Source organism: Misgurnus anguillicaudatus, chromosome 2, assembly GCF_027580225.2.
Source record: "Misgurnus anguillicaudatus chromosome 2, ASM2758022v2, whole genome shotgun sequence".
Classification (NCBI taxonomy): domain Eukaryota; kingdom Metazoa; phylum Chordata; class Actinopteri; order Cypriniformes; family Cobitidae; genus Misgurnus; species Misgurnus anguillicaudatus.
In genome coordinates, this window is record NC_073338.2 from 27,197,499 (window position 1) to 27,212,241 (window position 14,743).

General features: G+C 35.1%; 1 protein-coding gene across 8 annotated transcripts in view; it reads left to right on the plus strand.

Moving 5' to 3' along the window:
• kcnn1a (potassium intermediate/small conductance calcium-activated channel, subfamily N, member 1a) overlaps nt 1–14,743 on the plus strand; it is a 43,020-nt gene that overhangs the window by 7,752 nt on the left and 20,525 nt on the right. For 7 of the 8 annotated variants that reach the window (XR_012373129.1, XR_012373130.1, XR_012373128.1 and 4 more), the window contains exons 2-3: nt 6,396–6,842; nt 14,034–14,129. Coding sequence is in view for 3 of the 8 variants with exons in the window: in XM_055202226.2 (XP_055058201.2) it covers nt 6,396–6,842; nt 14,034–14,129 (543 nt within the window). In the remaining 5 variants the exon portion in view is untranslated. Of the gene's footprint in view, nt 1–403; nt 553–6,395; nt 6,843–14,033; nt 14,130–14,743 lie in introns of those variants that run through there. The other variant, XM_073875775.1, reaches the window with a different exon arrangement.

A 14,743-nucleotide genomic window follows, 5' to 3' on the forward strand; every position in this document is an offset into this window, starting at 1 on the left:
TAAAATGAATTTATGTGACCCTGTCTATGAAATTCAGGCTAAAGTCTCTTAATGAGATTAGAAGTTTGATTTCTCATTGATTTCAATCTTTAACATGACCTTAATCAGTATTAAAGATATCAAGGTTATATTTTCACAGAATGTTCTTTACATTATGTAAGATGATTTTATGTAACACAAAAATACTTTAGATGGTTTTTCACAGACACATTTACAACCTAAAATTGCAGGAAGTAAGCTAACAAAGAAAAATAAACTGACTTTTTTAAAACAAAAACATTCTTCATATCTGATGTTGGATAGTTAAAGGGAAGGATACTAATGAGGGTATACAGTCAAAGGAAATTCATTTAGGCAGTGAGTCTTATCAGTTGGGCAGAATACAGCCGGCAGGGTGGAGTCTGAGACCTTTAGTTCTTCTGTACACTTTGGTCTATTGTGTGCAAGCTGTGTTATTGGAAATTATGCTCTGGTAACGCAAACAAAGGGATTTTAAAAAAGACATCTGAAGATCTGCAACACCTAACCCTAACTTCAATAGCTGTCCCACAGGTCTGTTTATCTATACCACTTTGTATCACTTTGATCTTTAAATTAGGATTGTTTAATTCAGGCATGTGTCCAGCTGGACTCTGCAGACGTCTGGTAGATTTCCCAATTGAGATATTAGGAAAAACTTCATGTCTAGTTGCTTTTCCTAACCTAATTAAACTAAGATGGAAAACACTTAATTTTTTGCTTGTTCAAAAGTTAAATGCATGGGAAGAGATTCTTTTCAATTAACAAACAAAACGTTTAAATTGTGCTACCAACTGAGAAAAGTTACATGCTTATTTGTGAACAGGTATTTGTTACATTTTGTTCAACCAGTCTTATCTAAACAAAAAGTGTTTTGACTAAGTGTAACCGATCAAGTATATACTGTTACAATATCCGGTGACACAAACTGAATGAAACCTAATAGTACGTTGCTATTGTGGTTTGTGTGATATACTAATTTCTTCTCCCCACTTGTCTGCAGACTCCTCTTTTAAGTCTCCTTTGACTTTGCTTTCTCACTGAAATGTTTGATAAACCTCCCTAATGTAATTAACATATTATAGGATCAAATATTCTTTATAAAAAAGAAAAAAATCTTTTAATGAAAATCTTTTACGAAGATGAAAGTCTTCATGAAAGAAAACATTCAGAAATGTGTTTTCTTATTTGTGAAGTATTTAGAAATAGTGCAAAGAAGATTTTTTTTCTTCAAAGAGGGATTTCAGTGTTAATAAAGATGATAGTCAAATCACACAAAACTGTTCAGTTCAAACTAATGAATTTACATAGCAGTATGTCTGTATGAGTTTCTAATAGTAATGTCAATTTGGTTATTAAATGGCTACATAATTTCTTACAGAGAAAATAAATTTTGTTATTATTTTTCTTTGTTGCTATTTTGGCAGTGATACCTGCTAAAATGCTACTTTTTAACTCAAGATAATGTAACTAATTTGATTAATTACTGGGCATTAGCTAGTTATAAAATAAATACTATTTAAATACACACTAAACACAGAAACAATCAAACCCACAATTAAAATGTTATAGGAGAAAGTATTACTTTTAGCCTAAATTTTCACAATAGAATATTTGCACACAAACACTAAATTGTATTTTGACTGTGATTTTGTGTCCCACAATATTCTGCACGCTGTGTTTTCATACATACTAGTGATCTTGCGCAGTTGCTTAGTAAGAAAACATTAAAACGTTGCATAATGGATGTAAAAAATGTGCATTTCTATAATGTACTGCAAGTACCCTTTCCTGCCCACCTTGAACAAAATGTATCCTTTTGAAGAAGGACTTCTCTTTTAGGCATATATGTGCCTACTAGTGTTATGTTTTTGCATTATAGCTTTTCGTAAAAAGGTAGATGCTCTCCATAAATCCTCCAACCACTAATGCTACTGTAGCTAGTTGCAGTGATTTTAATACCATCAAATTCAAAGTGGCCTCTTCGATGTTCAGAGCTATACCTATTAATAGTACTGACATTAAAAATCTGACACACTCAAAGTTGCATTAGCTGACAGGCTGTTTGGAACATGATGTTGTATTAAGTGTATTAAAGGAGGAGATGAAATGATGTGTAAGTAAATCTTATATGCCTACTCTAGAGTCTGAGTTGTTAGACTTACACGTCTGTGGTTGACCCACGTGAAGGTTGTACATATACTGTAGTGTATAATGTCTACATATGATTTTAAAGGCCTGACAGTCTCTGTGGTTATCAGATATAACCATTAAAGTGTCTTGAAGGGTCAATTTTCTTTAAAAAGCACCTATTTCATTGCTAAAAACAATGATTTTGGACAAAACTGTACCCGATTGGTCAGCTAATCTGTATGTCGTGATTGGTCTGAATACCTCTGTCGTCAGCTGGAAATGTGACGCTGCTTACCATGTTTGAAAGATTCGATTGCTAACAGGAGTTAACTTACAGGCTGTAAGTCCGAAGCGGGATGAATTATGATAATGTCGGTCTTTTCTACATCACTAATCCCAGAAAGAAAACTGTTGCCTACAATCCGGTTGTTTGTTATAGTCCAAGAAAAGAGATTTACGTTGAAAACGATAACTCGCGTCATCGTTTAATTCGGGGTTTGTACCTTTTGCATATTGTTAACATGTACTAATACACACTTACACACCAAAGTAAATGTAAAAACGTGAATCGGACAATAGGTGCCCTTTAATACCTTAGAATAACACCAATATTTTCCTGTTGGTTGAAGCTTTTGTGCAATTTAACAAAAATAAAATTACTGCTTATGAATAGCTAGCATGAAAATAGACTGGTTTGTGATGTAAATGTAAGGTGTGAGTAACACATTTTTGACAGCAATATTAGTAGTTTGTAGTGAAACTTCTGTTAAAGCCTGATCTTTGCATTTATAGCCGCTGATGAAGAATGCAGAGAGTATGCAAATCTCCCTATTTAAAAAACAAAACAACAACATGGATCTAAGCATGCACTGCTGGTGTTTAACTTACTCATGCAGACTTGCTGAACAAACAACCATGCTGGTTGACCAACATTTTTGGCTGGTGAGCAGAATGGCTTTGCTGGTCCTTCATCTAAACAAGCATGGAAATTGATGCTGGTCTGAGAGCTGATCTTTACAGCATGGTATGCCAAGGCTGTTTCGTCTTCATTAATAGCTGGCTTAGGCATCTGATATATTTCAATGTGGAACATTATTACATTATTTAATCCAGTAAAAGGATCAGAACACCGTGGTCTGTTGTAATCCTTTATAGTCAATGTCATTCAAACAACATATTGTTAGATAAAAGCTTTTAAAGGACTCTAAATTCACCAGAGTGTAGGTTTCGGTGTAATCAAGGAGAGAGCACAGCACAGACCTGGAGTCAGTCTTACATCATGGTGTTGCTCTATATTGGGATCTTAGCTGCTAACCATCACGATTGCTGCACATCACAGAGCTGTATGTTTTCTTTCCTTGTTCCTTGAGGCACTTTTTACTGTGTGGGAAATTTCCGCCGTGGCATTCCTTTAGAGAGCTGAAACAAAAAGGAATACTGCCTGGTTTTCTTCTTTAAAAGAAGATATACAGACTGTCTTATGTATAGATTCCCAACCAGTACCTCAGGGGTACTTGGAAAGATTTATATTTTGATTTGTTAAGCCTATTAAACGTAAAGTACACTCTAAAAATGCTGGGTTATTTTCAACCAAGCATTAGGTCAAAAAGAAACGAGTCCATTTTCCGTGGCATTCTCACGGATTGGTTACTCAACTGTTTTTTCCTATTTTCAAACCATTAGCCTCTTTCACACAGTAATTCTGGTAAATTACCATGAATTTACAAGAATGAATTTACCAGTAAATACAAAAATGTGCTGTTCACACACGCAGTGGCGTTCCGTTATTTTACCAGTAAGACATCATTCACACATCAGTATCAAAATAACGGTAAATTCTTTGAGAAAGCGGAAGTACCTGTAGCACGCGGCGAGCTCAGTGTTGTATTTGTAAACAATCCACGTCGTTCATATCCACGGTCCGTATTTTGCTGTTTTCACGTCTGTGGTAAACAGTCGCGAAGTTGCTCATGACCAAACAACATTGAATGAGACGACGTCAAACCGAAAATGCGTTTTTAACAACACTACTGTTTGCACGTTAGGCTTCGCAGAGGGCGTGCTAAAGACGTCGGCAATTCGGCGGTAAGCTGTTTTAAACAACTTTGGTGAAGAAATGTGGACGTAAACTTCAGGTGTGCTCAACTTTCAAGCAGCATGTGTGTGGAAACGTCCATAAACAGTGCGGGGGTAAACGCGTCATCTGTATTAAAACGCTATGATTGGCCCGAAGCTGTCAGCACAGTCTGACGTCGTCCGTTCTAAATGCCGGTAATCCTATAATTTTCGTTCACACATAGCGCTTACCGGTAAATTACTGGTAATCTTACAACCTGTCTTACTGGTATATTGGGAGCACTGATTTACCGGAAAGGTTCTGTTCACACATGATCTGTTAACTGCAATTTACCAGTAAATTACCAGTAAAGACTGTATGTGTGAAAGGGACTAATGTCGCTTCGGTTTAGGGTTAGATTTGGTTTTTGCGTTAGTATGTCACTTTTAAGTATTGGTTTATACAATTTTTTCTGCTTTATTCTTTTATATTTTCTAAACTTTAAACAATTGTCACCTGGCGTTAGGGTTAGAGTTGGGTTTGGGTAAGGATGTCATTTTATGTAAATATAACCCTAAACTGAAGCGACAATGGTAAGAAAATAGAAAAAAGAACAGTTGAGTAACCAGTCCGCGACAATGGTAAGAAAATAGAAAAAAAACAGTTGAGTAACCAGTCCGTGAGAATGCCACGGAAAAAGACCAGCACAGTCTCACGAAATTTCGTTATATAGTCACATATTTTTTTGATTCTTTTTTCGTGCTAAACGAAATTTCGTGTTTTTTCGTGATCGTATAACGAATTCCAGTTTTCGTGTAATTATCACGCATTGGTTACTCAACTGCTTTTTCCTATTTTTAAACCATTGTCGCTTCGGTTTAGGGTTAGATTTACATAAAATGACATCCCTAACCAAACCCAACTCTAACCCTAACACCAGGCGACATATAAAAAATAAATCAGAAAAAATAGTATAAATCAATATATAAAGTGACATTCTAATGCAAGCACCAAATCTAACCCTAAACCGAAGCGACAATGGTTTAAAAATAGGAAAAAGCAGTTGAGTTACCAATACGTGATAATCACACGAAAACAGGAATTCGTTATACGATCATAGCACGAAAAAAGAATAAAAAAATACGTGACTATATCACAAAACTTTGTGAGACTGGGTAGGATAAGACAGAATGCCCCCCAAAAAATGAGCAAAAAATTCTGTGACTATCCCAAGGAATAACCCAGCATTTTTTAGAGTATTAAAACTTAAAAACATGGGACTGCTTTTAATAACACAATGGAATATATAGAGAATATATACAGATTCTGTAAACACAAATATTACAAAAAAAACCAAAGTATTCCTGAATCTGCATAAAATGCATAAGAAATGCAAAGATTATAATCAAATGTGACCCTGCTTGTGAAAACCCATCTAAAGTCATTATTTTGTGATTTACTGTTTTAATAATCCTGCTTAATGTAAAAAAAAAACATTTTGTAAAAATAAAATCTTGATATCTTTAATATTGACTGAGTAATAATTGATATCAATAATTAAAATCAAACTTTGATGCTTCTACACTGCAAAAAATGACTTTCTTACTTATTATTTTTGTCTTGTTTTCAGTGAAAATATCTAAAAATTCTTAAATTAAGATGTATTTTCTTGATGTGTAAAATGACCTGAAAATAAGACAAAAAATATAAAATTTAAGCGAATTTGTGCTTAAAGCAAGCAAAAAAAATCTGCAAATGGAATAAGAAACATTTCTTGAATTAAGTGTTTATGAAAAAAGTAAACTTATTTCAGGAAATTTTTTCTTTTTCCAATGTCACATTTCTTTGCTTGTTTTATTCACTAATTTACTTAAATTTTATATTTTTTAGTCTAAAAGTAGACTTATTTTCCTAAGTCATTTTGCTCATCAAGAAAATACATCTTAGTTCAAAGTGTAAATAATATTTGATCAATATTTTATTAATGCTTAAAATTTTCAATATAATAGTATAGGTGCTGCTACATCATATTTAACATTCAGTTTTTGCAATACACTGTGGTATTCCAATGCTACACCAGATCTTCTGAAGGTCTGGTCATGGAGCAGGGCCAGCAGAGTAGATTAATGTGCTTTTTATTTTACATGCTTCTAACAGCTTTTTGTCTGTGTTGGATTTTTGCTGACAGGCACATGCTGAGCGAACAAAGCTGAGCCATGCTGCATCCAAGGCCTCCCTCTCCGAGAGCAGTCACTCACTCCCTCAGATAGCCATGAACAGTTGCAAGTACAATGGAGGAGTGGTAAGACCGCTGGGCAGCCTGGCGGCGTCACGACGCAACCTAGCAGAGCATGACTCTGAGACCCAGCCGCTCCAGACTCTTCACAGCTCCGGCCTGGAAGTGGTCGTCTCCAAGGGCGGCGAGGACCGCAGTAAGGCGTCCAATGAGAGCTTGGTCAGAGAGAGTGGCAATGCGCCGCAGAAGAAAAATAAAGATATCGGCTACAAGCTGGGCCACAGGAGGGCTCTTTTTGAGAAGCGCAAGCGGCTTAGTGACTATGCCCTGATATTTGGTATGTTTGGGATCGTTGTCATGGTAACAGAGACTGAACTCTCCTGGGGGGTTTACACTAAGGTACGTGGTTTCTTTCATTCTTTGGATGCTATTGCATGTTCAATACATGTCAATTTTATCTTGCCCTTCGTTTTTGAAATCAACAATTGGTGTGAGGTCGTAATTCCTAAACAGCTTGGGTAGGAGCATCCCAGGGGGTATACGAGGTGACAATGGGGGTATGGAGCCTTTATTTGGAATGAAAATAGAGTAATAGATCAAAATAACATTCACGTTTCTTTATAGACCGTTTTATCAGATGCACGTGCAGTGACGCGATTACGAGCCTGGTCCGAAATTTACTTACGGTTACTGTTTGTTTAATGGTCTGACTAGTTGCTGAAACTGAACTCTTAAACAAATACCTCGTCAAAAATAACAAATGTTTTGGGTTTCTAGGTAATGTAAGTGTTGTTTACTTTGTTTGTTATATAAATAAACTACGGATTTTGTTGTTATATATTTTTAGCAGAGTTTACCAGAAGTAATTAGTACATTAGTAATTTACAAATAAGTAGATTGGCTATGTATTCTCTACCACACCTGCACCGTACTTATGATTTATGATGTGAGAGGATCTTATTTAAATTTCTATAGGCAGTTCTTTGAAAACTGATTTGCATGCAGAGTGTCCTGTCTTGGGAAATTGCACAGAAAAAACATTACTACATTTTGGCACTATGCATATTTGGAAAAGTGAGATCTTGTCACTTTCTAGCTGGAAGAATAATGCCGCCTTTAAGTGCAGTTGGAAATATTGTCGTTCCAAGGTCCAAGCAAATGAATTACCACGCCAAGTCGTATTTACAAGTGGGAAACTCAGAATGTTAAATGATACACAAAATGCTGACTTGTGACGCTGCACAGGTTTTGTTTATTTTCAGCACTGTAAAAAAGCAAGCCTTTATTCTTGTGGTGTAAAAGCTATTTGCTGTTTTAAGGTGCAATGAAAATGAGGTCCACAGAAGAACATTCTTCGTTGTTTTGTTTACGCTACTTCTGTGTTTTTTCCGACTTAAACACATTACATGTACAAGTTAAATACAGACATAGGATGTCTTCAACTCATGTTGGACGATCGTTTTTAAGAGACAAGTCACCACAAAAATATATTTAATGCACGTTCAATTTTGGTCCCCTGAAGGTGCAGACTGTGACGCCAGACGACGTCGTTTTTCCATGTCTATTGAACGTCCAGTATTGATGTTTATTGTAGTCCAAATGTGGTTGTTGTGGAGGTCTTTTCTACATCAAATTCAAATGAATTTTAGACATTTAGACGTTTTTATACTGCTTTATACTAATATTTCAGAAGGGGGCATACTGTTCAAGTTCATTTTCCTATCTTCCTTTGTCACAGCAGCAGTTAAAATGCTTAATTTTCTAACCCACATTATTCTATTTGCCTTGATAACATGTACCACATTAAACACAATCAGAGATGATGTAGACACAAACTGCGGTCCAGAGACACTTAAAATGAAGCAGTACATTAGAGGAAAAACAAGAATATTTAAAAAAACATAAATAATTGAATATCAAATAATGTTTAATCACAAATAACCTGTATTCGTACAAAGTACAATGGAAGAGAGCGCATCGGGGAAAGAATATAAGTCAAGGTGCTCTATGGTCTAGGGTTAATCTTAAACTAAGAATGACGTGGTACTCTTTTAAATTAAAAGCCTTTATTTTAGATGGCTACAAACAAAAGATATATAAACATTACAATGCGTTTCGGCCCATGCCTTCCTCATGGAGAGTGACAAACAAATTCAGCAACAGGTGAAAGCAGTTAACATGCGCATGTCTTGTGAGTAGTCACTAGTTTCTATTACAGCATTTAATGTCAATTTTCTGCACACGTTTTAGATGCATATTGACATCTAACTGGGGTCATGGTTAGACGTCCAAGTCGCGAACCTAGTTTGCACATCGTGTAGACGTCCAGAATTGGTCTTGGACTGACAGACGGAATGGAGGGTATTCATTGCTGTCACTTTTCCACCTGACCACGGCGGAACTTGCTTTGTTGAGTGGCAAATGTTCAACAAAATGGCTGGTTTGTATTTTGGGAAAAAATTTACTTCACTACATTTTAAAGCATTGAATCATACTGTGTATTCTTTAATATTGCATATTAAATTTATTTAGTACCTAATTACATTAAAATTGTGTAATTTTACTTGAGTAAAAGTACGTTAATGTACTTAAATATTAAATGTAAAACAAAAACTTTTATTTATGAAATGTAATAGAGTAAGAATTATGATAATTTGCTTTGGAATGTATGTTTTCCAAAGAAAAACACAGATTAAATACAAATACTTGAAAAAAATAAAAACTTGAAGTAAAAACTTCTTACCCCACCTGTGGTCTGTGGACGTTGGCATGAACGATCAATTTACTTCTCCTTTCTGTGTTTTTATCAGTCTGTAAAATGATAGCTCTGAATTCTTGTTACTCTGTTAGTACAGTCTATCTCACAACAGCTTTTTCACATTTAGACGCGTCTTCCCCGTGTTTTCGCTGATTTCACACTGTACACTCATTCTGTCGCTCTGTCTTTTGCCACTCAGTGGGCGTAACCGCAGTCACTTTCGCCGAAGGTGACATCACGTGCATACCCTCTATATAGGCATGATCTGCATGTCCATCAGACGTCTAATGTTTAGTGGGTTAAAGTTCATGACAAAAGCAAATAGTTTTCAAACATAAGAAATTGTAATTGTAAATGCTGACATTACAATGTAGCAGTTTCAACATTATTACGACATGAAACACGTTTAAGTGGGAAAATAACAGAAATAGCGTAAAACAAACAAAACTATGCAAGCTGTAACAAAAGCAGTTTTCCTGTTTACTTTATGAAAAAACAATTTATGCTGCATCAATTTTTTAAACATAACATGCCCATACAGGTTGCCCTTTACAAAAGTACAATTCGGCTCTGGTGTATCATCTGTAATGAGTTCACAACTCATAAATGTGATTTTGTGTGGTCGTTCATGTGCTCAGAACCCATAATTGTAATCACTTTGAATGCAAACACGAGGTTAGGTTTCTTACTTTACTCAAAACCTTCTTATTAATAAGTAAAAAAAAATTTTATATTTCTTTATGTGTGTAAAATAACCCCCTTAATATATATGCATATATTTATATAATATAGTTGATAACATGCTATTATAAATATAGTGTACTGTTGTATTAGAGTACACATTGTGTTATTGTAGTCTACAGAATGTGTGCGGATCTTACAAAGGTAATTAATGAAGCAAGTCCATGAACACTGAAATACGCATAATTTGAAAACGTATAGCTGCCAAATTAAATCATTATACGTTGTATGGTGTGATAAAAGTACTAACCTTAAATTTGTTAAGTTATATGATGTGTTACTTGAAAGTATTACATAGTCATGCCATTTGAGTTGTAAAATTGTATTTACATTTATGCCTTTGGCAAACTATTATATAAAAAAGCAACTTCAATCTTTAGTGTAGTGAAAGTGACGTGATCAAGAGTGAAGTATGGTAGCCCACGCACTGCAAGTCACGAACACATACAGACACAGAGGAGTGGGCAGCTATTACGCCAGCGTCCGGGGAGCAATTGGGGAAAATGTGCCTTTCTTAAGGGCACCACAGTCACAACCTGCCAGCCGTGAGACTTAAACCAGCGACCTAACCATTGTGCCGCGACTGCCCCATCCAGAGGGCATATAGTTTGCCAGAGTGTGTTGCCTGGGAATTAAACCAATAACCTTTGCATTACTACTTAGGTTTACAAAACCATACTGGAAAAATTAGTTGTTTTGTTTACATCTATTCATTTTGTGGCTGTACTTTTAAAACAGTGTATAATTTGACATTTATGGACGACGTCGTTCTCTTCCATTGTAAATGTCTTACTGTAAATAATACTGTGTAAATAAATAAACAGGGAGGATTTAAAGGTTTGTTTTGTAATAACATTATGACCCAAAATGCTGTCAACTGAGCTTGTAATATTTCTTGAAATGTTAATAGATTCAACCATACAAATAAGCAAAAATATTTACATTGACGCATGATTCTCTGTACATCTAAGGTAGTCCTCCAGATTTTTTTGACCTTGGGCATATATACTGTAGTAGTATTTACAGACATCACATTAATAATTGTCCTCTACCCCTCATGGTTCCACTTTGGCACTTAGAATAGCCATAGGTTTTTTCATCTGCTTATGTTTTGTAGTCTTTTTCACACACAGTGCTGGAGGTCTTAAATAGCATAAAAGCTTTAAACTTTGTTGTAGACCTGTGTTACAGGCGAGTCCCAAAGCAATTCTTTATACAGGGTCCACAAAATGAGGTGTTTGGTACTGTGACCACTCAGCTCCCTTGAGATTGGGATTTTGTAATGGTTGTGCTATTTCTAGCCCTGTGGGAGAGAACTGCTCCACTGCTACTGTCACATTCAGCTGAATTAAATGAATAATCACATGGCTTGATCTTGCAAGGAAAATAGATAAGTAAAGCTAAGAACAATAGTGTGTGAGAATGTCAATGTAAAAGAAAGGCATTTCAGATGAATTTGTGCGGAGAATTACCTTTGGAAAAAGCTCTTCCGATAACCAACAGGTGCATTACTATGTAATTTGTCACACGGGAAATTTATAACAATTTGAGACCTAATTTTTCTCTTAGAGAGACCATTGGGGACCCGGGGTTAAATGAGATGGGGTAAAGGAGAAGGGAGTCTAATTTCACTATTAAAATTAAATCTTTTAATTGCTTTTCTATAGTTTCTATAAATTATGCACTTTCTCAGTTGCTTAGTTTCTCATATATAGTGACAAAACATAATGTAAACTTTGCACCACAGTTTTTAAAATTAATTAAAATGAATAAAAAAGATTTGTATTAGTATCTTTAACACATTTACAAGGAAAAAGCTTCGGAAATGAACGTAGCTAAATTTGATCAGAACTGGGTCAGTAATAAAGGAAAATTAAGTCCTGAGTGCTAATTGGCTCCAGTTTTCAATATACAGCTTCAGGTAAAAAATGCATAAAATTATTTATTTTCTGCGATTATGATCCATATATTTTTCTGCAAAATGTGATATAGCAATGAGAATGGTACCACACTAATCATTACAAATGTATTATTTTATTGATGCCAATAACATAACGTTCATTCATTTTTTTGTCATGTAACATTTTAATACTTTTTTCACACTGTAAAAAAACTTTGCTGCCTTAAGAGATTTACAAATCATGTCAACAGAGATGAGTTGTTATAACTTATAAAATATAGTTGAGAAAAGTCAACTTAATTTTATAAGTTATAACAACTCACCTGTAGTTATAGCAACTCATCTCTAGTCAAGATAAATAATAGTAAGTTGAAATGACTTGTAAATCCGAGTGGATTCAACAAAAATTTTTAAAGCAGCAAAGTATTTTTTACAGATGAAAAAGTGACGGAAATGTATAATGCATGGATCTTGCCAAGACAAATGTACTCTGCAATGAAGACCAATAAATTAATCTTTAGTCTCAAAGTGAAGATAAATGTATAAACTTTCATACAGTAGCATTTACATTGTTCTACCCTACTTTTTCGAGATGTTACGAGGCATCATTATTATCTTGTAGGCAAATATACTTACCTGTGTATTGATAATTATAAATCTCTATTGTAAAAATATCTTGAAAACCAGCACCTTTATCACCTGTTTTCTAATTCATCTGATCAAAATATTTAGGTGGTCGATAATTTCCCAAATTTGAAGACCAGTGTTATAATTTTAAAGTTATAGCTTTTTTGTACCTACAGTTACAAATGTTTTTGTTGGACTTGAGACCAACTAAACAATTTAATTACACTTCAATTATCTTTTTTCCGAAGCTGTTTTCTGTCATTTACTGTAGTTTTTATCACACTGATGTACATTCAAATGTTTGTTTTTAAAATAAGTTTGTTTTTAGTTAGTTATTTAATGATATAAAAACGATGGTGTCACGTCATGATTGACAGCTGTGATATCGTGTGATATGCGCATTCTGCGAGGGCGGGGTCTTGATTTCGCGGCTTTACTTCCTGCTACTACTGCGCAGGACTGGTCCCGAAATCGCTACTGCGCAGACTCGAGACCCAAGATGTCAGCGCCTTATCAGGACAGTGGCGGCTTCACTTTTCACCAATGGAAGAGAGTGAACAGGCGTCGTCCATCTTTTTTTACAGTCTATGAGTCAGACCATTATTAATGTCCACATATTTGTTGTTGTTTGCACTATAATACTTAATTTTGTGTAACTGAAACCCGTTGTACACAAACGTGGACAATTACACTGCTACATTATGTTCAATGAAAAATATTTGGTTATTATATTTATTGGTTTTTAACCCCAAAATAGCTGAGAGAAGTCTGAAAAAAGACAAACCAAAGCTCGGGTCTTAGGAGGTTTAACAAACAGAAACCGGAAGTAATGCACATGAATCAGATGAAACCGTCTATAGAAAGTGGACTTATCTCTTGACATAGTGGGACCTTAAAGTCCCTGTGAACAGGAAGATGTGATCAACTATTCTTCTGTTTTGAGATGTATTTCCGAGTGAAACGGAAAATCAAACAAGGAAAACAGTGGCCGTGACTTGTGTTTTGCATTGTGATTTAATTGGATATAGGAAAGCAGGCATTTCATCAGAAATGGAACTTGCAGTAGACTGAAAGTCGGAGGGGGCAGTGTTAGGGGATGCTCCCACCCAAGCCATCAGAGAATGATAACGTTTATGAGAGCACATGAGTTAAAAAAATAATAATGACCCACACGGATAAATTGTTTATAATGTCCACTCCAATATTCAGTTTTGATTTAATGGGGACTTTAAACTCCCCCAGAATAAGCAACACACTATTCTGCTGGGTTATTTTTATCCCAATGCTGGTTAAATATTGGACAAAACACATGTTAGGTTATAAATAAACATATGCTGGGTTGTTGTTACCCAACCATGAGTTGAAATTGAAACTGATGTAGTGAAGTGTATTTTGATGCAGATGGTTTAGACAGCATCTATTCATCATAAAAAATGTTTCATTTACTAAGCATAATTTTATTTACTTGCCCACAGGCTAGCGTGAGTGAGACCGTGTGGTGTGCATAATCTTTTGGCAGTTATTCCAATGAAAAACTAATGGTGTGTTTTTTCTCCTTTTGCAGGAATCTTCATACTCATTTGCACTGAAATGCCTTATCAGCCTTTCCACTGTTATTTTGCTTGGTCTTATAATAATGTACCACGCTCGGGAAATACAGGTCAGTCTAATGCAGGAGCTCTAAGAGAGTGCTTGAATATCACGAATCATAAATATTAAAATCAATAATCTTTTAATATATTATTTATTGGTGCTTAAGGTGAAGTGTGTAATTTATGTCCATTGCTTTTTCTAATTCCCTTAATGTCTCTAAAGCCATTTGAACAGATCAGTCACCACATGCTGGTCCAAGCAATACGTCTTCTATTTTAAGCAGGGAATTACTGTTTTTAAATGTAGAGCCAATGTTGTGTCATGATAACTGGCATGCACAAACAGGGCAATGTTTTCATTTATTGCATTTTGGGGAGTCAAATACTGTAAAAAAAGTGAAAGTTGGATTCACTTAAATAATTACTTCAATTGTTAACGCCTAAAAAAACACCTGTGAAAAAAGTTAAAAATTATTTTTTATGTGTTACTACTCAAAAGTCATTTTTTTAAAGGTGCAGTGTGTAGATTTTAGCGGCATCTATTGGTAAGGTTGCAAATTGAAACCTCTCTTTCGAAACACATAAAGAAGCCCTCACAGGACAAACATGTCATCGTCTGAGACGCGTTTGTCTCATCGCAGTAACAAACGCCCTCTGTAGAGCAGTTTGTCCATTTAGGGCT